A 21,528-nucleotide genomic window follows, 5' to 3' on the forward strand; every position below is an offset into this window, starting at 1 on the left:
ATTGTTACAGAACTGTGTTGCAGAGTTATAGGAACAAAATTTGACCATTTTAGGCAACTCAAAGTAGATTTCAAAGGGCCTTGCCACTGATGCTCATGTGAAAAGCTTAGCATTTCTTAACAAAGCAGCACTGAAATGATGCAAAACACAGCCGAAGCAGCTTGCAAGGCAACTTCTTTCACAAGCACAATGTCAGCAGAATTTGCCAATCAGCTTGTATGTGCTAACTTCTGAGTACATCTCTGACCAGGAATCAGTTGGCTTTCTTTTTTTTCTTCTTTCCCCAAACCAAATATGTGGATAGAATAAACAAGCTTTTCTTTAGAAAGCTCATAGTAGTGAATTAGAATATCAGACCAGAGTAGCATGTGAAATCCATTAGCAGTTTATACTTCAGTGCAACTGAAACCCATACTCCTTTAAATTATATTTATCCAAACTGTCCTTAATGAATTTCTTCTGTTCCATTAACATGCATTAAATAAACAAACAAACAAAAAAATCCATGGTATGAGCAAGGCATGCAAGTTTTAATACACATAACATAACAAGAGGATTAGCCTTTGAAAATCAATAAACACTTCAGCACTGGAAAAAACACAGTTTTTGAATAAGCAATCCAACATATGTTCTAACATAAACACTTGCCTTCCAAATGTAATATATAGTCCTATGAAAATAAATGGTTGCTGTCAATTTCCTTTTAATGAGTGAGTAATTCCATCAATTTATAAACACACAAAACACGTTGAAGCACAAGGATGATGATGTGTAGGAATTCTATATCCAAATGTTAAAACAGTATCCCAGCCCAGACCATGTTAGTGTCTTCAACAGTCATAAAGTCTACCAAATGGATGCCTAACCAAATTGTAAAATCCAGGCTTGACAAATAAATTAAAGACAGGTAGGCCATTATTTCCAGTTAAGATCTGTGTCACTCCCTAAGGCCATTCAAAAAATTCTCTTCTTAATACTTAATTGCTTTCCTATGACATGCAAAACTGTTTAGAAAGTAAGCTAATCTAGAACTGTGGTCAATGTCACTCGGAATAAAGTGAAGGAAAATGGATCAGTATTTTGGCAATTTCATGCCTTGAAAAGCCAGACAATAGCTGTAGGAAGAAGCACAGGCAGCTGAGGAGGCTTGCAGAGCGGAACAAGGGACACTGTGTGCTCTGCGGCTGTTTAAGCGAAGGAAATAGGAAGTGGCACCTACAGTGTCAATCCATTGTGGCAGATTATGATGTCGATTATGGTGGTGTATGGCCACAGTGTGTCCTGTGGACTCAGAGAAGCAACAGTGAAATCTGCACAGTTTGCAATCAGTGTTATTAACTCACCAAGGTGGTTCCCTGGCTTTAGCTGAAACATGCTACAAGCCCCTGTCCACAACGTGCCTCACTGTCACCTTCTTAGAGTAGGAGACCATGTTTAAAGTGTTTAAGCCAATCTCTGCAAACAGATTATACTTGCCTTGTCTGCAAATATTTTTAGTGGTTTGGATTATTCATCACCAAATTTCTTATTTGTCAAGGTCAGTGTGGATTTGTGGATTAACACAATCTGGGAAACATACAGTGCAGATTATTAAGAGACCTGCACCCTTCTGGAGGGGTACCTGGAGGCCAGATGAGATATTTTACAGGCTTTAACGAAATTCCAGTCTTTAGGGAGCTGAAGATAACTCCTACTGATATGAGGAATTCAAATACCCACAATGAGGTGTTTGACTGACTGAATGTAACCATCTCCTCTAGGATGATTTGAGTATCTCTGCAGAGTAGTTTCCAATGAGTGCCACAGGAAATAAGACCCCTATATCGTATGGAGACACCTACATTAAGATACATGAGTTCTTATCCTAATCGTTGACCTCAGGCCTACCCATGTGTAATTCAGAACATAATCCTGCAAGACAGTGGGTTCCCACCGAGTCATACTAGAAGGTGGTAAAACTGGACACATTGCCTTGCAGGTCTGGCCCTAAAGGTGAAATGGGCATGCTAGAAGTGAATAGAACTCTCCTAAATCAGAAAAAGCCTTCTCACCTGGATTTGCAAGTCGGCTGCTCGTTGGTCCAAGAATCTGATATGGGTCTAGAAAACGATGAGAGAAAGATTTAAACTCATGTGACAGTGATTTCAAATATTTTAAGTGTTATTTTTAGAACTTTGTAAAAGCCAGTGTACACCACTTGGTGGTACAGCAGTCCAGCACTGGGGAAAGCAATTCCTTTCTCTGCATTGCAATATGTACATTGTTTCCCTTAAAACTGGGTGTGCATGTGAACGACTCCAAGGATAAACATTTGCCTTTTGTGTGCATAAGTCTATATTCAGACAGACTGCAAATCTGGCCCAGAAGTAGTTTGATTTCTACTTGAACGAAGTACACATACAGGCAAACTCTAGTACAATTTACACTTGCAGCTGGTTGATGGAGTGAGTACCCTCTGCAAAGGACAGTAACTTCTTTTGCAAAGACACATTTGTTTTCCCACACACTGCTAACTCTTCCTATGCCTCCAGAAAAGGGCTGAGAGTGCACGGCTGAAACAAGGAAATGTGGCTGGGTTGATTACTCTTTGCCACTGGAGGCCAGTGAGGGCTCCCCTGTATTAACTCTGCAACTAGAGTTTTCAGGAAAGCCTGTGTCAGCCACACAATGCTAGTAGCATCTCAATGTTTTCCTCAAGAGATTCTCTCCAGAAACAAAAACTTGTTTTGGCCTGAATTGCAATACAATTCAGGAAAAAGGGAAGGCTACCGCAGAAGTACAACTGCCAAAGCAATGGACTGCAGGCACAGCCAAGAGCTCCTTGCTGAACAACTCTGTCACTGGGTTGCTTTGTCTCCAGACAGCTGCTCTCATATAGCCGCCAGTTTTACAGCCAAAAAGATAATCAGGTTACATTCCTTATACATTTAAATAAGCTGTGCAGCTCACACACAGCCATTAAATAGTCCTAAGGACTTACATAAATAATCAGTGTATTGAGAGATGCTCATGGTTGGAAGGCCAGATTAGATAACATGCTGTTTGGGTAAGAAGCAGTGAAACAGTTCCCAGGCAGCATGTGAGTCACGTGCACAGTCCTCCTCAGCTATAACAAATACCAGAATAATGATTTGAAATCTGTGCGATAAAAACAGGCTCAGAATCTTCTGAGCTAAGAAAATCCTCCAAACCCCCTTACATTTCTTACTTCTATCCTGCTGATTTTAACAAAAGCTGTAACTGACTCAAAATCTCTCTGGTGGTTTCTAGCTACCTGTCCAAAACAGCTGAATTCACAGTAAGGAATTAGGACCTAACCCATGGATTATCTGCTCTGAAAACACAAAATGCACCCATTTTGTAAAACCAGTAGTCTACAAGCTCATAAACTACTTTCTCCTCAGTTTCGCAACAGAGAACCCTTCACCTTCTACTGTTTCATTTCAAAAGCCCAGTTCAAATATATAATCCATTTCCATTTCTTTGCTCATGTACATTTTCCAGTTGCTAGCACTTCAATTAGAGTGGAGTAATTGGTCTTTTGACATCCTTACCTTCCACCTCTGTACCTAAACTGCACCTAGGGACTTTAACAGGTTTTTTTCACTTTGCAAGGTCATCAATGCCATTAAACATTATTAAAAGCAATTTTTAATGGCCATGGGAGCCATCATCTCAGATCCAGCTGTAGAGCCAACTTCTGGGGATTTATTGGTCGTCAGCTGGAGCTCTCATTAGTGATCTGAATGAGATGTTGCAGTTTGTTTCTGGTTGGTAGACTGTAGTTGTCCTTCTCATGACGTTCAACAAACTCCATCACACCCAGGTGTAATTCAAACAAAATGACACCCACCTAACTGAGGGCGTTGGTCTTCTGTTTTGGGAACTGTTGAAGATGATGGCTGAGTAGCTGAAAATGGAAAAAAGCACATAGTTATTTTTCCAGTTTGGAAGTTCATTGCCAAATCTGTGATAGATCACAGGCCTGGGACTCCTGCTGCTCCCCACTCCATGACGGCCACAATAGGATTTAGCTTTATAAGACTGTATGGTCATGGACTTGATGAAACCTGAGTTGAAGGAAGGATGTGGGTGCTCCAGTGACTCCAGCCAGTATGGCCTACATGCAGCTAAAATGCTTTCAAGCCAAGGCACAGGTGAAAATCCTACAGAGCTGACTGCTAAGGTAGCTCAAATCAGTTAATTCCTGAGTCTACTACAAGTGCACTAGATGTATGCAGATGCTTTTACCTTTTGACTGAGGGCTGGGGTGAGTGTGACTCGTCCATGCTGATCGTCTGGCTTGCTCATATGGCAAATCTGCAAAGCAAAAATACACTGAATCATGTAGATGTGGCACAAAGTGTTTATGTTTATAAGGGACACATTTCTAGGGGATTACACTCCTTGTTTACACCTTCATTACCTTTATTGTCTCTAACACACACTGCCTTCTGTGCTGCTCTTTAGAGGTGCTTATTCTCGTCAGTTGTCTGAACTGCACTGAAATAGGTGGTACAAATACTCTACAAAGTCCATAATTTTCAAAGGCTCAGAGCACTCCCTTTGGTCCCGTTCCTCAGCTCAGGATACCAAGGAATGACATACACTGTGCATCACAGACAATTTGTTAGTCTTGAAGGAAAAGCCTTCCAAGATGTCAGCTCAGATTAAGCATAAACTCTGTTCCATTCCCTCCTGATCTCAACATGGAATAGCATTTTCTTTTATGAAGATAGACTTCAGCTGATTTAATGTGCTATTCTTTGCTAGGCTCTTGTTGTCATGCTTTACTAAAACCTTAAAGACTGAGCTTGTGTTGAGTTTGCCTTTTTAGCAGCTGATTATAGGCCGAAATATGTGAGACAACAGTCTTGTTTTTCTCTGTTGGAGATTCCTCTAGACTACTGTTTTGTGTTTGTGTTTGTATTACCTCTCATTGTCATCACCCATTTTATTGTGCTCTCCCCATGATATTATCTCATCATCCTCAGATGTACCCTCTGGTCTCACTTTTGTCATTCAGGAGCCAACCTTTTGAGATAACTGATTGCTGCACTTTGCCAACCTCACTCTTCTAGTAATTTCAAATTATTAACAATTCCTTCTCCTTCACTTCCCTTTTCATACCCCAGTATCTTTGCAGACCTTTAGAAATACAGTGTGAAAACAGTGAAGTTGCTTAAATGTTAAATGCACATACATACATAAATATATATGCATATTACACTCCTTCCAAAAAATGGATAGCTTTTTTCCTGCTTCTTGGGACAAAGCCCTGAACTTTATACAGCTAGATGCTTGTTTACTTCTTCTTTCATCTACTCATTACTTCTCCTTAGTTAAATTCTTTAGCATATAAAAATTAAGAAATTAAAATACAAATGCTTTCTTCATAAACTGTATGTACTAAGTTTAAATGTTTGATTTACCTTTTGAAATCTTTTTGCAATTGCCTTTCCTTTTCTCCAGCTGGCTTGAACACATTAGCTAAAATTGCTGCCAAAAGCAGAGACTTCTGTCCAGGATCTGGAGAAGGTAGCAGTAACCACCTAGGTGAACTGAGTTGCTGTGGACTATTATATTCTTAAGGGTGCTTGTGCTTTATTTTAGAAGTTATGTTCAGAAGTGGAACCAGTCAGGAAATAAAGAAACAGTCACAGACTGGCTCTGAGCAAAATAGATGCATTTCTGCCCATTTCCAGACACTATGAGCTAAAGCGCTCAACAGAAATAAAATGTAATGTGGAACTCACAAACAAATTGCCTTTAATTTATTTAGCTTGTTTAGCTTAAGGGGAAAACTGGCACTGCCAGCACTGTCATCTCCCAAAATCTTACACTTAAAAAACCACAGGGGTCATGTTTCCAGGGGTTTTGAACTCTGTCTGTACTGGGCCAGGGCAGGCAGGGCTCAGTTTTGGCTGCTTGCATGTATCTTGTCCAGTCTTGCCTGGCCAGTTCTCTACCTTCGTGGCAGATTATTTTTTCCTTTGAGTTCTTTCATTCCCTGCCCAGAGATACTACAGACAAATAGGGGTGAAAAACCACACAGAAGTTATGTGTTTGTCATTAGGCTGTGCAACTTGTACAATTGTATTTCTCTCTCCCTCCCCTGTCCTCTCCCTCTCCTCTCCCCTCCCTCTCTTCTCCTCTCCCTCCTCTCCTCTCCTCTCCTCTCCTCTCCTCTCCTCTCCTCTCCTCTCCTCTCCTCTCCTCTCCTCTCCTCTCCTCTCCTCTCCTCTCCTCTCCTCTCCTCTCCTCTCCTCTCCTCTCCTCTCCTCTCCTCTCCTCTCCTCTCCTCTCCTCTCCTCTCCTCTCCTCTCCTCTCCTCTCCTCTCCTCTCCTCTCCTCTCCTCTCCTCTCCTCTCCTCTCCTCTCCTCTCCTCTCCTCTCCTCTCCTCTCCTCTCCTCTCCTCTCCTCTCCTCTCCTCTCCTCTCCTCTCCTCTCCTCTCCTCTCCTCTCCTCTCCTCTCCTCTCCTCTCCTCTCCCTCTCCTCTCCTCTCCCTCTCCTCTCCTCTCCCTTTCCTCTCCCTCTTCTCTCCCTCTCCTCTCCCCCTCTCTATTTGTGGATATCCAAACTACCAGACACCTGTACACTGAGAAGGATGTGTGATACTTTGTGCTTGTTTTTAATGGCACTTGTAGCCTTGAAATGCATTTGGTAAAAAACTCACACTGTGAGAAAATTGTTTCTCCTTGTAACTCAACACATCGTAGGATGGTTTTCTGACTACGCCCTCTCCAGTAAAAGAAAAATCCAGTTATCAGCCTTTCTTGAAATAGCACAAAATTCCACCTTCATTCCTAGTTCAGTATTGTGCCTTGATAAACACGTTGCTATACTAGATAAGCAGATCTGTTCTTACTCATGAGATATTAGTACAGCATGTCCTTATCTTGGGCAGATCTTTGATGGGAATACTCCTGTTTGATGAGACATGTAGACAAACCCATATTAGGTTTTCCTGTGCTCCTGATAGCTTCATTGTATTACTTTCAGCTTGCTGAAACCTCATGTTCCATTGTAAAGGTGAGTGAAGAAATACATCTTTGTCATGGCAGTTTACTGCAAGTTCTGCTCATTTCCTGTGTTCTATTGTAGTGCCTTAACAATGGCAATGCTTAATTACTTTCTCCAGAGTTGCACCCCAAGATTTGGCTAATTCCCATCTTATATTTTATGTCCCCTCTCCTCAATTTTTGACGTCTGTCATGTCATCAAGTGATTGTCCCCAGGGTCTGCTATTCCTCTTACACTAACGATGCTTTGTTATGGAAAAGCTTCTTCACAGTCTAATCAAAATGTGACATTTAAACACAAGGATAGCCACAGAATAAGCCAACAAAATGTTTCTTTAGAGAAAACCAAAATTCTTTCTTAAAAAAAAAAAAAAGGTTTTATTTCTGAATTAAAATTCTGACTTTAAAAAATCTTTGCAACTTTAAAATCATAAAAGATAAAATAAAGTAATATTTTCAAACTCATAAGAGTTTGTTGTAGAAAATGTTTAGTTAGGATACAACAGATTGCACAGAAGAAAAGAGATGCTCTATAGTCAAGCTATGACTCCCACAAGTAGTTGTGTAAACCAAGGAGGACGTTAACGTAAAGCATTTTGGTTATTGAGTTTCATTGTGAATATAATTTAGATTAGTTAGATTTAAATTACAGATGAAATGAATGAGTTCACCATAACTGATATGTGGCTTTTAAAGAAACTTTTACTTAGAGAAAATCAGTTATTTCGTTTTTCCATCACGGTGAGGAGGAAACAAACAATGAAACCATGGAATTTCTCATGGGGTAAAAGAGATCCAGTTTTTGTTCAAGTCTGTGGAAACTACCCATAAAACCAGTATTCTTTCATAGCTTCTGTCTGAAATCCTCCCAGCAGGCATGGTTATTACCTGCAGGACATGCAGGTCTTACATTACACGTTAATTTTTGTTGGAAATTCCTGAACCATTTTGGGCATCCAATTTTATTCTGCACAGTTGGCAGTTGCTTCTGCATCTACGCTTCACATTCTTATCTATATTCACATCCACATTCCTCTGTGCCATTCAAAACTTCTGGGTGCTACTAAAACCTGTGACCATGAGAGCCACAATCTGCTCCCATGTCTCAGGAAAATGCCTATTTTTTTCTTTTCTTTAATCCTTTCTTCTGACATTAAGACTGAGCAGGCACTCTGTGTCGTTCTTTATTTTGATTATTATATCAGGTTTCCTCAAGCCCAGATTCTGACTTGAACAATTTCAAACTTCTGTGTCTTTCAACATGCTTGAAAGATTTTCCATATTCTCAGGGCTTGCTCTAAGCACCTTCTCCTTCTGTAAATAGCCTTTCAGATATGGGGTGATTCACACAGCTTTTCTGTAGAAGGCCACACTGCCCAATTTTTTTATGACACAGTTAGATTTTCCACACAATCTTCTACTGTGATGCTTAATTTGCTTCTTTTATTCCCCATTTGGCCAACAAGTAGAGGAATGGCTTTCATTGTGCCATAAATAACCCACAATAAATTATTTTTTTCCATGAATGAAGAGGGCTATTTTGAAGTCAGTAAGACATGCAAATAACTTGTATCCTATACTACATTTACCAACTTGTACATTCAAGTGTTAACACATTGCAAGTTCATTTCTCTCTCTCAAGTCTTCTGGGCACCTGTACAGGTATCATTTTAAGGAATCTTTGGGTTTAAGTGATAACATAATCATGTGTCATCTCTCAGTTTTATATCACATTTTATTGTGTCTTTTTCCCAGTTATTCATGACTACAGATCATGGTAGAGAATGTTCAAGCACTCATGACTATAGATCATGGTAGAGAACATTGAAGCACTCACAACTTAAGATGGTAACAGGTTATTTGGTGAGTTCTTGCTTTGTTTCTTGTCATACTCTGATTTCACTTTTACTGTAATGGGTTGTAGGGTATTTCAGTAAACATCTTACAAAAGTCAAATGGTAAATGTATGTACTGGATTAGTAGTTTCCTTTTTATTCACTATTATAGACAAATGAATCTAGCAAATGAGTTTGTTTTCCTGAAAACTGATCAGAGTAGACCTAATCACATAATGGTCTGGTAGCTGTTTCCCTACTTATCTTTCTGATTATCAATTCACAAATCTACAGACATGCATACAACACATATTTATTTAAGTGTACATAAAATAATTTCTTGCATGTACTGTCCTGTATTGCACCCTAGAGCACAGAGTATTTGCTATCCAGCCTCCCCTCTGTAATGAGAGAATGAATTTTTTCTCAAGAGCTCAGTCAGTCCAAGTGTATGCATGTCCCTTCAGAACACTGGATGTATGTCTCTGTCTTGGTAAGGGATTTCCTTTAAAGTTTGTATTCTGTATTGCTGCTGCCACTCCTTTTGACATCCCACACAGCACTTTGCATCTAAGACTGGAAAAGCTACTGTCCAGGCTAGGCATATTTCCAGCATCTTCAGTGGTGATGGCTGACATAACGAATTTTTTTTGTTTCATAGCAATGTCCTTAACTTCTTTAATTGTTCCCTTTAGCCTTTCAAAAGCCAGCACACCCACAACACTTTCATGACATTATAAAATGGAATTATAAAAGAGAGTATTGCCTCATTTTACAGATGGCTGAAGCACATTGAAAAGCAATTGTACTGGGACAACGCAACAGACCCTAAAGAACAGGGCTGAAGTTTTCTGATTCTCTGGTCTTTTGAGCTGTGCAGAAGAAGCAGACTTAGTAAACTGTTCAATTTAATCATCTCACTCTACACAACAATATATAGCCAGGCATATATAAAGTAAAGACATGCAGTATGTGTGTGTATTCAAAATCTAACCTGTTGTATACAAAAAGAGGGTTGAAAGAGAAGAATGAGATACTTCAAGAGATGAACCGAGCAAGATTGCAGCATATAAAAGGTGATCATTGTTCATACCTGGCCTTGATGTAATTCTTTGTGTTGCTTCTGGATAAACAGATGTATTGGGAAAAATAAAAGTGGCACCTCCTAAAGAGAAAGAAGACATAGTATCTAAAGGTTCATTTTCACAGTCCCTGAGACCACTGGTATTTTCCCTTTGGTAGTGTGTCTGAATGAAGACTATAAGAAATTAATTTCCACCTTAGAACTGTTATATACAGATGTTAATGCTGATAGCCTTTGCACCTGTTTAAATCCATCCAATTACTGCATAAAAGCCTGTGCAAAACCCATGTTGAGGAAGGAGACAGTCCAGTTCAGCAAATTCCTTCAACATTTACCACTGTCACCTCCACAATGAAAAGTGGTTTCATATCCTCTAAAGTAAAGCTTTGCCTTCTCTTTGTTACTCCACGCACTTCCCAAACAGGTGGGGAGACTGTATGCCCTGGACCAAAGCCTCTTGGTGTCTGTGGGAACCTTCTCATACACTTTGGTCAGCTTTGGATCAGACCCTTATAAATCTTATTCTCTTCACAGAGTGAAAACATGAAAAATATTGAGCTTGACACAGAAAATGGTATCTCATGGTCTGAAATTGCTCTAGCTATATCAGTAAACTTTTAATGACTATCTCTAGGACCATTAAAAGGGTTTATGTAATTACTGCTGACTTCAAGAGCAACTTGTTTCTAGCTCTTCTAGGGCCCTTTGAAAATCCCACTCCAAAGATATTAGGTCAGCAGAACAATTAATTTTCCTTAAGTCAGTGATCAGCATAATATTATTCACACTCCCCATGACACAAAACTGAGGCAATCTCATTTTGGTGAAATTAATTTCAAAACATCATTGTCAGTGCATATACAAAGAAAAAGATAACACAAAGAACTGCTGAACTTGGATGACAGTATGTGAAAACCGTTTAGCAAATTAGAATCTGGAAAGCCAGAGATCAAAAAGGCCATCAAGTCCATTTGTCTTGAAAAAGGGCTCAAAGCTTATTCCAAACCCCATAAAGTCAGTGGGAAATGTTGTTGCTTTTGGTGGGGTTTGCAGCAGGCCTACAGCCCACAATAGGACACTATGGCAAGTGGCAAACCATCTCAGATGGAGACCTTCTAATCTAACTAATTTTGCCAGAAGCTCACTGCCATTTACCACAGTGAAAATGCTAATAAGAAAGAGGCGTTGCAGTCCAAGGTGGGGTTTATTTCACTTGTCTAGTTTCGTTTTGTTTGGGGTTTTTTTGGTTGCTGTTTTGTTGTGGTTTTGGTTGGTTGTTGTTGATTTTGAGTTTGGTTTGGTTTGCTTTGTTTTGTTTTGCTTTTGCATTATCCTTTGCATTATCTTTTCCACTTCTCATAAAGAACTGTTATTTCTGGTCACTGTAGGTAAAACTAATACCCTCAGGCATGATCATGCAATATTCCAAACATCTTAAATCAGTATGTATACTGAGACTATACATACAATTCCATGTCATCCTCTGTTGCACAACTGATAGAGCAAGCTGAAATTTATTCTGAATTATTTTCATAAATGTTTTGTCATGTCCTGAAAGACAGATTTTTTTGAGGCAGGTATTGTATTGTTCTCCTGCCTATGCTCAATAATTTTCTGGGCCAAATAACAGAAGGGTAAAAATTAGCATTCAGATCAGACTTTAAGTAGAGATTACAGCATCAAATTTAGTGGGGTTTTCAGCTCATGTCCCATGTACCTGACAAATGTGACGAGCTAACTGCCTATATAGAGTATTTTGTTCTCTATTATACAATATATACTGCATGGCAGGGGAGAGAGTTCCCATTCATCAGAGCCCACAGCACTTAGGCAAGTGCTGAAGCACTTTTGAGCTCCACCAACCTTCTAGGGATCCATGGAGTACATCTGACAGTACAATGAGAAACAATAAGAAAAAAGGTCCTCAGAGACAAAGGCCCCAAAACTGAAGTTATTCATGTGTCAGGGATCCCATTCTCTTGCAGGACACAAGAAGTTACCAGTAAGGAGACCATTTGTGCACCACGTGGCCCCTCTTTCTGTGTGTCTGCGCATAAAACTCACACACAGAGCAAGGAGAGGCTACACTTGCCTCCCTACTGATTTACCATTTCCATTTTAAGCAAGCAACCCATAAAAAGGAATCCTGTGCCTTTAGAAGATGACCTATAGCAACGGGAGCAGTGCCAGCATTACCTGTGTTTCTAGCATGCATTAACCGTGGAGAGTTTTGTAAGGCCTTATCAACATCATCTGAAGTCAAATGTGGAAGAGGAGCTACAAAACAAAACAAAAAGCAACACCGAAATGAAGAAAAAAATAATGTGAATTACCTTTTTAAAACCATATTTTTCCCCTGACAGGACTGTTTGAATGCAAGTCTACTGAGAGTTTCAGCCTGCTATAGCTTCCACTGGGGCATTCGTTTATGAAGCGTGCTGAATGCAGAGTACTTCTGACTGACTGCTGACAGTGTGCGTGTGGAGAAGACTGCACCGCACTGGTGTTGCAACGCTTGCTGGTTTGAATCTTAAAAATCATGCTCACCTTAACTTCTGGAAAATCAGGCAAACCTGCAAATCTTCCTTAAGCTTTGATGAAACCCCTCAAGCCAAGAATTCACTAGTCCATTCTCTCCCTTTGAAATGCTGGCTATGCACTACTGTTCTTACTGTTTCAGGGACTGATGTTTTGTTGTTTGGTTTTTTCCCCCATGAATTTACAGAACTTTCATTCAGTTGAGTGAAATCTTCTTGATTCAACTCAGAGCAAACTGCTGTCAGTCCTTACAATCATGCCTGGAATTTGCCTTATGAATCAATGTTTGCACTCTTATTTAGCATTCTCATCATTAAAACAAAATGAGTATGTGACCAGAAAAAACATTAGCACTGAATCCCACGTGATTTTCTTCCTACAGGATGCCAATGAATGTGCTGGGTTTCAATCTGATTTTTCTCTGAGATGGACATGCAGAACATGTTCAAGGCAAGGTTGGACGTGGCACTTGGTGCCATGGTCTAGCCTTGAGCTCTGTGGTAAAGGGTTGGACTTGATGATCTGTGAGGTCTCTTCCAACCCTGATGATACTGTGATACTGTAACATATTTCCTAACTCTTTTCTTCAAAGAACATGAGTAAAAGCCAGCTGAAATTAATGGGAATCTTTTAATCAAATTCAAAAGGCTTTGAATCAGACTCCCTGCTATGTTCTTAGGAATAGGAGTGTTCACAACAAACGTTTGAAAACCCAGCTGAGTGTATCCACACCATTAAATCTGTGACTGATACAAACCACCAATTGAATATAGCCATTAGCATAAAGACACAAAAACAGCTTACTCTCTCTGAGGTAGTGTAGGTGTGACAGGAGGATATCTGCATTATAGCTTGGAGTGAGCCTCTGGAAGTCATCTTTAGTCATTTTGCACAGCTCCTTCCCGTCGATGTTCTGGAACAACAAGATGTCCACATCCGGGAGACCGTACTCCTTCACTGCCCACTCCAGCCATTGGCGTACGTGGTCTGTGCTCCATAACGTAGGATCTGGTGGTATCACAAAGGATAAATTAGGCAGAGGGGGGAGAGTGCTGATGCACTGCATCAGTAAAACAAATGCAGACCACACCAAAATGAAGAGACCACAATCTCCTATTTACTGACTGCTGGAGACACATGAGGAATTTGTTTGGCCTGTTGGTTGCAAAGGAGAATAATTACCTCTGAAAAAAAATTAGGGAAGACCTGCGAGCTCTGATTATTAACAACAAACTCTCTGTTGTTGAGCTCCTCCTCCATTTTTTTTTGTTCTTGCTACCTTTATGCACTGTTATGCACAGATTAACATAGCATCCTTAGAGAAGTGTTTAAGAGAGCTCACTATCAGCACCGAGACTTGTATCTGAACATTTTCAAAGCTCTCTGCTGAATTTCCACTCAGGTCAGAAGCACTGTTTCTTGGGCATAAGCAAAGTAAGCGCTCACAGACTTAGCTAGTTATTTCATAAACTACAGTGGATGATGTTAAAATATTCTGCACCTCCTTTCCTAGACTATTTCATTGTACTAGTTTACTCTGTGGCACCTGCACGGGTTTTCACTTACTACCTGAAGTACTGACAAAACCACCTGGGGGAAAACCCAAGAACTAGTCCAGACTAACAAAACATAAAGATCAAATAAATAAATACCTTCTGGTTTTAAATTAATCTCTGATTCCAACTTGAATTTCCATTTTGCCTCTAATCTCCTTTTCTATTTCTCTTTCATTCTATCTTTCCTTATTCTTGAGTTACAGTAAGCACACATCAACACGAATCATTGAACTGTTTGGGTTAGACTGGTGTCACAGTCTAACAGCTTTTCTATGGCTTAACCTCAGTGCTATTCCCTCTCTTCTGACTGTTGTTTGGGCTGGTCTGAAAGAGGGTGGAACACTTTCCATAGGCTAGAAACTATTCAGTATGTCATACTGCTGCTAGCCTCCAGTACTTCACCCATTTAGTGCCTTCTGCTCTCTGATGCTTCTCTCAGTATTTTAAACCCTTGCAAGTCAGAATATTTAATCTTCTGAAGCTTCAGAGGGCTTCTCTGCTCTTGAAAGTGCATTAAATTCCCCCCTTAAATGAATCTCTCCATATGGTATGAAATACATAGCAAATTAGAGGGATGCAAGTCTGGTGGTAAATCGAGGGTCTGGATGAGAGTGACCACACCTACAGCACAGAACAGCAACCACATTTATTTTGGCTTGAAGTAAACACATTCCAGGAAGTTTACCAAAACATTTTTATTATATTTATAGTTTTTAAATACTCCTTATTTATGATAACTAGAAAGTTACACAGCTGAAAATGTGAATTTTGCTGGGTTTTATTCCTAAATATTGCCACATAAGCTGCACACTGCCTATGCTATAAGTCAAATAAATTCAGCTGATTTTTTTACCCATACGTTTCTTCTGGGGACTTCAAAATAGCAAGGCTGTGACCGTGAGCATCTTGTGCCTTGCATGTCACTGAAATCCACCTCAAAACACACCTCCAGGAACACACTGAGAAAACATCTTGCTGAGCTAACCATGCTAAGGGTTACTAAATAAGTTAAAAAAGAAAGGTGCCAAACATCAAAAAGGCAAATAAGTAAGAAGAGCATTCAAATATCATGGATTTCAGTGTGGTCTGCTTCCAACTAGCAAGACTGTGTCTTTAGAACAGAACTGTCAATAGCATTGCAGAGGATACTGCAACATACTTGTCCACACATATCTTGACAAATAACTGAAATAATCACAGCTTGCAAAATTGGCCACAGTCAGTACTCTTGCATGTCTTTGCAACTGAAAAACTGTAAGAACATTAAGCAACATAGCAGCAGCAGAAAGGTTTCATACAGGCACATCTCTGCTGGAGAGGAATCAGCAGAAAAAATGCCCTTCTGTGTGCAGTGTGCAGGTGCAGTGACTATGCTGTGTATATCCAGTGGCTTATGAATATCTATGTATGTTATGATGCTAAAATATTAGTTTGCTATTGGCATGCTAACTATTTTACAAACTGAGGCAACAAACTGTCCAGCAGAAGTTTGTTTGGAGGACAAGGCAAGAGGATTGAATATGTTCCTGATCAGTTAGCTGCTGGATCCCAAAACCAAGCTTGCCAAGACTATTGTGATTTTAGCATGTTGAGGGCTGGACTGCATTTGGTATATACAGGGATATCATGTGGTACAGTGATCTTTTTCCTCTCCCCTAGACTCTGCATCCAGCTAGTCTATGGTGTTAGGAAGTGGAAGTGGCTCTTCATTTTGACCACTTTGAGGTGAAACACTTCCAAAGGAGCGAGAAAAGTCAGACAAAGATCTGAGTGCTCATATTCAGCCAGCTCTGCTGCTGACATAGGAAGAACAAGTTGAGGAAGCAGCTTCACTATACTATTTCTCAGCTTGCTCTCCTACTAACAGTGGGAAATTACTGCTCTTTTCTTCCTGGTCACATGTATCACATTGCCACTTTTTCTCCAAATCTTCTTAAATAACATTAGCAAACCTAGAGGCAATGTAGTATTTTGCTTGAAATTTTTGTACAGAGGGTCTAACCTGCTGGTACAATGACTCTTCGTTCATTTGTAGTCATATTTGGGGGTGGAACGTGCTTCTCTTCCATGTAGTTTCCATAGTTCATCCCAACATTGTCTGAGCTGCTAACCATTTTCCCTCCTTTTGCCACGCTGCAGTCATCTGGAGAATTCCTAGATAGAGAAGAGAGGTGTGCTTCTATTATTATTCCAGTCTCTACCAGTATCCTCAGCAAAGAATCACACTGAATGAAATAGAAAAAAGGATACTCAAGCACTAGGGCTTGACTGCCACTGGAAAACTCAGTATCTGCTACTCACTGACTTTGCTGATTCCTTCAGCCACCTCAGAAAAAGTTACTAGCCTCAGGAGAGCATACTTTTATCTTCAAAGAATCAGCCTTTTAGGTATCTTCAAACATATAAACACTAACAATTTATTTCCAGAGACTGCAATGTAACGGAGGCGTGATCACAGGCTTGCTGAGCCTTATGGTTCCAAGTAGCTGCACTTCTCTCTCCAAACATCTCACAAACAGCTCTCAGCAAATACAAAGATGCACTTTATGCAGATTTGCTGTGGGAAAACTATTATTACTTGGATAAAGCTTGTCCAAGGACCGGACATCTTCCCATCTGTACTGTTGTCATTGTTTCACGAGGGCCATGCTGCTGCGCTGTTCCACGCAGTGTAGAGACACTTCTATGTATGGCTTACAGAAAAGGAACGTTTGCCAAAGTCATGATTCAAAATACCACACACACGACTGGAAAAACCTTTCAGCTCCCGACTAGCACAGTCTCCACGGTACTATAGTCAAGAAATGGAAAACTGCAGAGGATCTGGAACCAGACACCTCTTTAATTCTGGCTTTGCTTTCTGAATAGAGTCTTTAGGTTTAACATCCCACAGGGGCTTCCTTAATGGCATTTTAATTGCATCACAGTTTTCTTTCTGGCAGACACAGACATATTTGTCCCTTAATTTAATGTCTACAATGTGTTTCATCAGAAAGAAAAATTGTTACCAAAAACCAAAACAAAGAACAGAGCCGTGGGGAATACCTTTAAATGTGAAAAAGGCCATTTGAGAAGGGAAGGAGGGTGCTGGTTGGGTTTTGGTTCCTTTAGTGATGCTATATTACTAACAAGCTTTCTTTTAGTTCTGCCATTTAACCCTTGAAACTGTACTGTGGTCTTACTAAACAAGCAGGATGTCAGGCTGTGATGCTTCGATTGACTTTCTTACAACTAATGTGCAGTCCAGAGAATCAAGACACCTTCCAAGACCCAGTCTCCTGCAAGCCTGTTTCAGCATCTTCCCCCCAAAGTGTCTTTCACCCAGACAGCCTGTTACTCTCCCCAGCTCTCATAAGCATTGGGCACCAATGTCAGTGTGGTACCAACACAAATCAGATTACAAATGCTTTCCCAGAAAGGTTTTGTTACCATTTGAGAACAAAAGAGGAAAAACAATACACAGTTTTGACCACTGTCTGCTCAGCATGTATCAAAATGATGTGGAAGATATTTCAGGCAATGCCCAAGAGACTCAGGGCATTGGGTCAGGAATTAATGCAGTTATAATTCTCATGCATGTGTCTTAAAAAAGAACTAGCACTGGGTGAAAAGACAGTACACATCTTAAATACTGAAAGTATCTTTTAAGTTTACCAGCTTTTTCTGTGCAGTGTAACTACTCATTTTACTATGCTGTGTTATTTTTGTTTCAAAAATTAACTGCTGATGCTTTCAATTTAAAAATAAGATACATCACAGAAGCCATTCAATGGATACTGTCATCTGCATTTGAAGAAGGAACAGGGGGCCTTGAATGCTGCCTGGGAAATGTTGGCCTCACCTATCTTGTTCAGGTATGGAATTATCTCGGGTGCCACATAACATATAACATAAGAAACCTGCCTTCTGTAAATGTCCTACGAATGCTTTGTCAGCCACAGGACTGAATAATAACCACAAAGTAAGATAGAGTCAGCACATGGTCCTGCTTGTCAGTGAGCGGTGGTGGAATCAGCCTTTCCTCTGAGATCCAGAATACTTGGGCATTAGCCTCTCAGTTTTAACTTTTCTATCCCACTGCATACCTCTAAATAGAATTCTGGAATGCAGTTTACTTCTGCCTAAACAGAGCTGCGCAAAACAAAGTAACTTTTTCTTTCAGAAGTAAACATGTTGAAAAAGAGCCTTTGTGCTGATTGCTTGTGCTTAAGATGTTTATCTTAACCAATACAAATGGCATATATGCATAAATGAGGCTACATACTAAATCACATGTATTTGCAAACATTATCCAGCTCCTGCTCTTACATCTATGCAGTTGTCCATCCTGTCTCCCAAGGCAACTTATGTTACAAAGACAAAAGAAGGAACCATTTGGCCCATTCACTGACTTTTTAGGTCTGTTCTGGGGAGACCTAGATGCTAGCAGCATCCTTTGGCCTAACTGGCACAGCTACTTTATTTTTGTTTTCTGTGAAAGGGATCTTAGGATACAGGGACATCAAAGTTTTGCTGCCAGGTGAAATACAGGTGTCATCTATCTTGACTTCAGCAAGACTTTTGATCCTGTCTCCCACAAGATCCTCATAGATAAGCTTTGGAGATGTGGCATAGCTGACTTCTCTGTGAGGTGGATTGAAAACTGGCTCCACAATAGTTCAGAGAGTTGTCATCAATGGCACAGAATCAAGTTGGTAGCCAGTGGCGTTTCTCAGGGATCAGTACTGGGTCTAGTTTTGTTTGACATCTATCAATGAGCTGGATGAGGGCACTGAGTGTACCTTCATCAAGTTTGCTGATGATACAAAACTGGGGGGTGGGAGGGTGGCCAACAGCCCATCAGGCTCTGCTGTCATCCAACAAGATCTGGACAGGCTGAGAGCTGGCTGAAGGCAAAGCTTAAGAAGTTCAATAAGGACAGGTGCAGGGTCCTTCCTCTGGGGAGGAATAACAACAGGCACCAGTACAGGTAGGGGCTGACCTGCTGGAAAGAAGTTCCATGGAGAAAGACCTCGGAGTGCTGGTGGACAAGTTCTGTGTGGGCCAGCAGCGTGCCCTTGCGGGCAAGAGAGCCAATGGGATCCCAGTGTGCATCAGGAAAGGTGTGGCCAGCAGGTCTAGGGAGGTTCTTCTCCCCCTCTACTTTGCTCTGGTGAGACCACACCTGGAATACTGTGTCCAGTTTTGGGCTCCCCCATTCAAGAGAAGCAGGGACTTGCTGGAAAGAGTCCAGCAGAAGGCCACAAGGATTACTGGGGGACTTGAGCACCTCCCTACAAAGAGAGACTGAGAAACCTGGGGCTGTTTAGTCTGGAGAAGACTGAGGGGAGATCTTATCAATGTGTACAAATACCTGAGGGGTGGGTGTCAAGTGGATGGAGCCAATCTCTTTTTGCCGATCAGCAGCAATAAGACAAGGAGCAATGGCTACAAACTGGAACACAGAAGGTTTCACCTCAACATGAGGAGAAACTTCTTTACAGTGAGGGTGACAGAGCACTGGAACAGGCTGCCCAGAGGGGTTGTGGAGACTTTCAAAACCTGCTTGGATGTGTTCCTGTGTGAACTACCCCAGAGGATCCTGCTTTGGCAGGGAGGCTGAACTCAGTGATCTCTGGAGGTCCCTTCCAGCCTCCAAACTTCCGTGATTCTGTGATCACATCAATATTAGCCCAGACTGCTTCTATGGGCAATCATGTATTAAAGCCACTCTTGTAAACTCTGACCAGTACGTAATGTGAGAGATGATGTAGTAGCACACATCTTTTGGCAACCTGACAGGGTTCTGAACTGGTTTTCTGATCTGAATATAAACAGATGGGGGTGGAGAAGAACATCATAAATAAGTCATAACTTTTCATTAAACTCCAGAAGCAGATGGCCAAGGGTTTTCTCCTGTTAGGTTACTGGGTGGACAAGCAAATCCGCAGTTCAGTATGTATTCCAACATCATGCTTAACTTTAAGCACATAAGAGCAGCACAACAGCTACAACGACTACTGAGGTACTTCAGACTGAGCGTTTGCTTACGCATACAACTGAATCAAGGCTTAATTCAAACTGCTGGAACGGACTTCTACAGTAGATGAAAACAAAACTGAAAATGCAAGCAGACAGTAGAAAATGGTAATTTTAGAACAAGAGAGTGATTGTCTGCACCAGCCTTCTTTTTTTTAGGACTTTCTGTGAGTCTGCTTTTTTTTCTGAACCACCAGGGGAGCAGGAGCAGTGGAAAAGCAGCTGTCAGAATGCTTGCCCAGTGTAAAGGGTGCAGCTCTGCAGTGATTCACCCTTAGCTCCAGGCCTGAAAAGAAGCACAAGATGTTTTTCTTCACAGCTGTGTGTTATTTTTACCCTTTGTAAACACACCCTGCTACACCTGGAATTTAAAACTAAACAAATAAGTAAATAGATTGGAAAGACTGCAGTTTTGATACCCCAGAGCACTTTGTCCAGTCTTGAGCTGATTCAGGTCTGATTGCCAATAAATGTCTGCTGAAGAAAAGTATTTCTCCATAGGTCTTTAGACCTTAGAATCAAGCTTATTTGATAGCTAAATTTAGCACCCTCTCCTCCTGAAAGGGATTGGAGTTTTGCCAATCATTGACTATGATGAAAGCACATATAAGTTCATAAATAAGTGCATGAAACATATAAGTAAGTGTATCAAGCACATTTTTCCCTCTGCACTATGCTATTATTTATCTCATGTGATGTGAAACACCTGTGCTGTATTAAAATGCAAGGTGTCAGAGAAGCACTGATTAGGAATCAGCAACATCTTACATGATCTCTTTGACATTCCTATAATATAAACTCCTTTCTTTAATATTTCTGAATTTCAGAGGGAAATAAATAAGAAAAATTGTATTCTCCAAGTAGCTACTTACCTTTACAAGTCCATTTAATAACTACACCTTGGACAGATTTCTTACAAAGACTACTTGCAGAAACGTAGTCTCGAGAGACTAGAGCAGTGTAGGGATATCTTTGAAGATTTTTTCATGCATGATTCTCATTCAGCCCACGGCTGGTCAGATCAGAGGATATGCTGAGCTACCAAGAGATCTCATTCTGTGAGGCTCTGGTGAACAAACCATGACACTGTCCTACAGGATACAGATTTCTCACCTCTCCCATTTCATATTGCCAGTGACATAAGAAAGAGCTCCATAATGCTACCTCCCTTAGAAAATTTGTGCCAAAATAGTCAAATGTATATCTAACTAAAACCACATCATATAAAGGTCATCTCATACTAAGTATATTGCAAAGTATGTTCAGGCTCACCTCCATTCACTGCAACTCAAGATGCAGGGAATTTGGCCCTGTAAAATAGCCTGACACTGAAAAATTGGCTCATGACAAAAATAACACAGAATGTTCCTCGGATAATGTAACTACTGCTGTTACACAGAGCACACCTGATGTGCTTTAGTCCACAGCATCAATTCAAAGGGTTACACAGCTAGAGCCCTGAACTTTCTTATT

General features: G+C 40.6%; 1 protein-coding gene across 7 annotated transcripts in view; it reads right to left on the reverse strand.

Moving 5' to 3' along the window:
• ERG (ETS transcription factor ERG) overlaps positions 1-21,528 on the reverse strand; it is a 152,303-nt gene that overhangs the window by 3,220 nt on the left and 127,555 nt on the right. For 6 of the 7 annotated variants that reach the window (XM_064152524.1, XM_064152527.1, XM_064152523.1 and 3 more), the window contains 7 exons: positions 16,040-16,191; positions 13,286-13,489; positions 12,140-12,220; positions 9,953-10,024; positions 4,252-4,320; positions 3,854-3,910; positions 2,052-2,099 (listed from right to left, as the gene is read on the reverse strand). In XM_064152524.1, the coding sequence (XP_064008594.1) occupies positions 2,052-2,099; positions 3,854-3,910; positions 4,252-4,320; positions 9,953-10,024; positions 12,140-12,220; positions 13,286-13,489; positions 16,040-16,191 (683 nt within the window). The remainder of the gene's footprint in view (positions 1-2,051; positions 2,100-3,853; positions 3,911-4,251; positions 4,321-9,952; positions 10,025-12,139; positions 12,221-13,285; positions 13,490-16,039; positions 16,192-21,528) is intronic. The other variant, XM_064152529.1, reaches the window with a different exon arrangement.

The sequence above is a fragment of the Pogoniulus pusillus genome, chromosome 12 (assembly GCF_015220805.1).
Source record: "Pogoniulus pusillus isolate bPogPus1 chromosome 12, bPogPus1.pri, whole genome shotgun sequence".
Classification (NCBI taxonomy): domain Eukaryota; kingdom Metazoa; phylum Chordata; class Aves; order Piciformes; family Lybiidae; genus Pogoniulus; species Pogoniulus pusillus.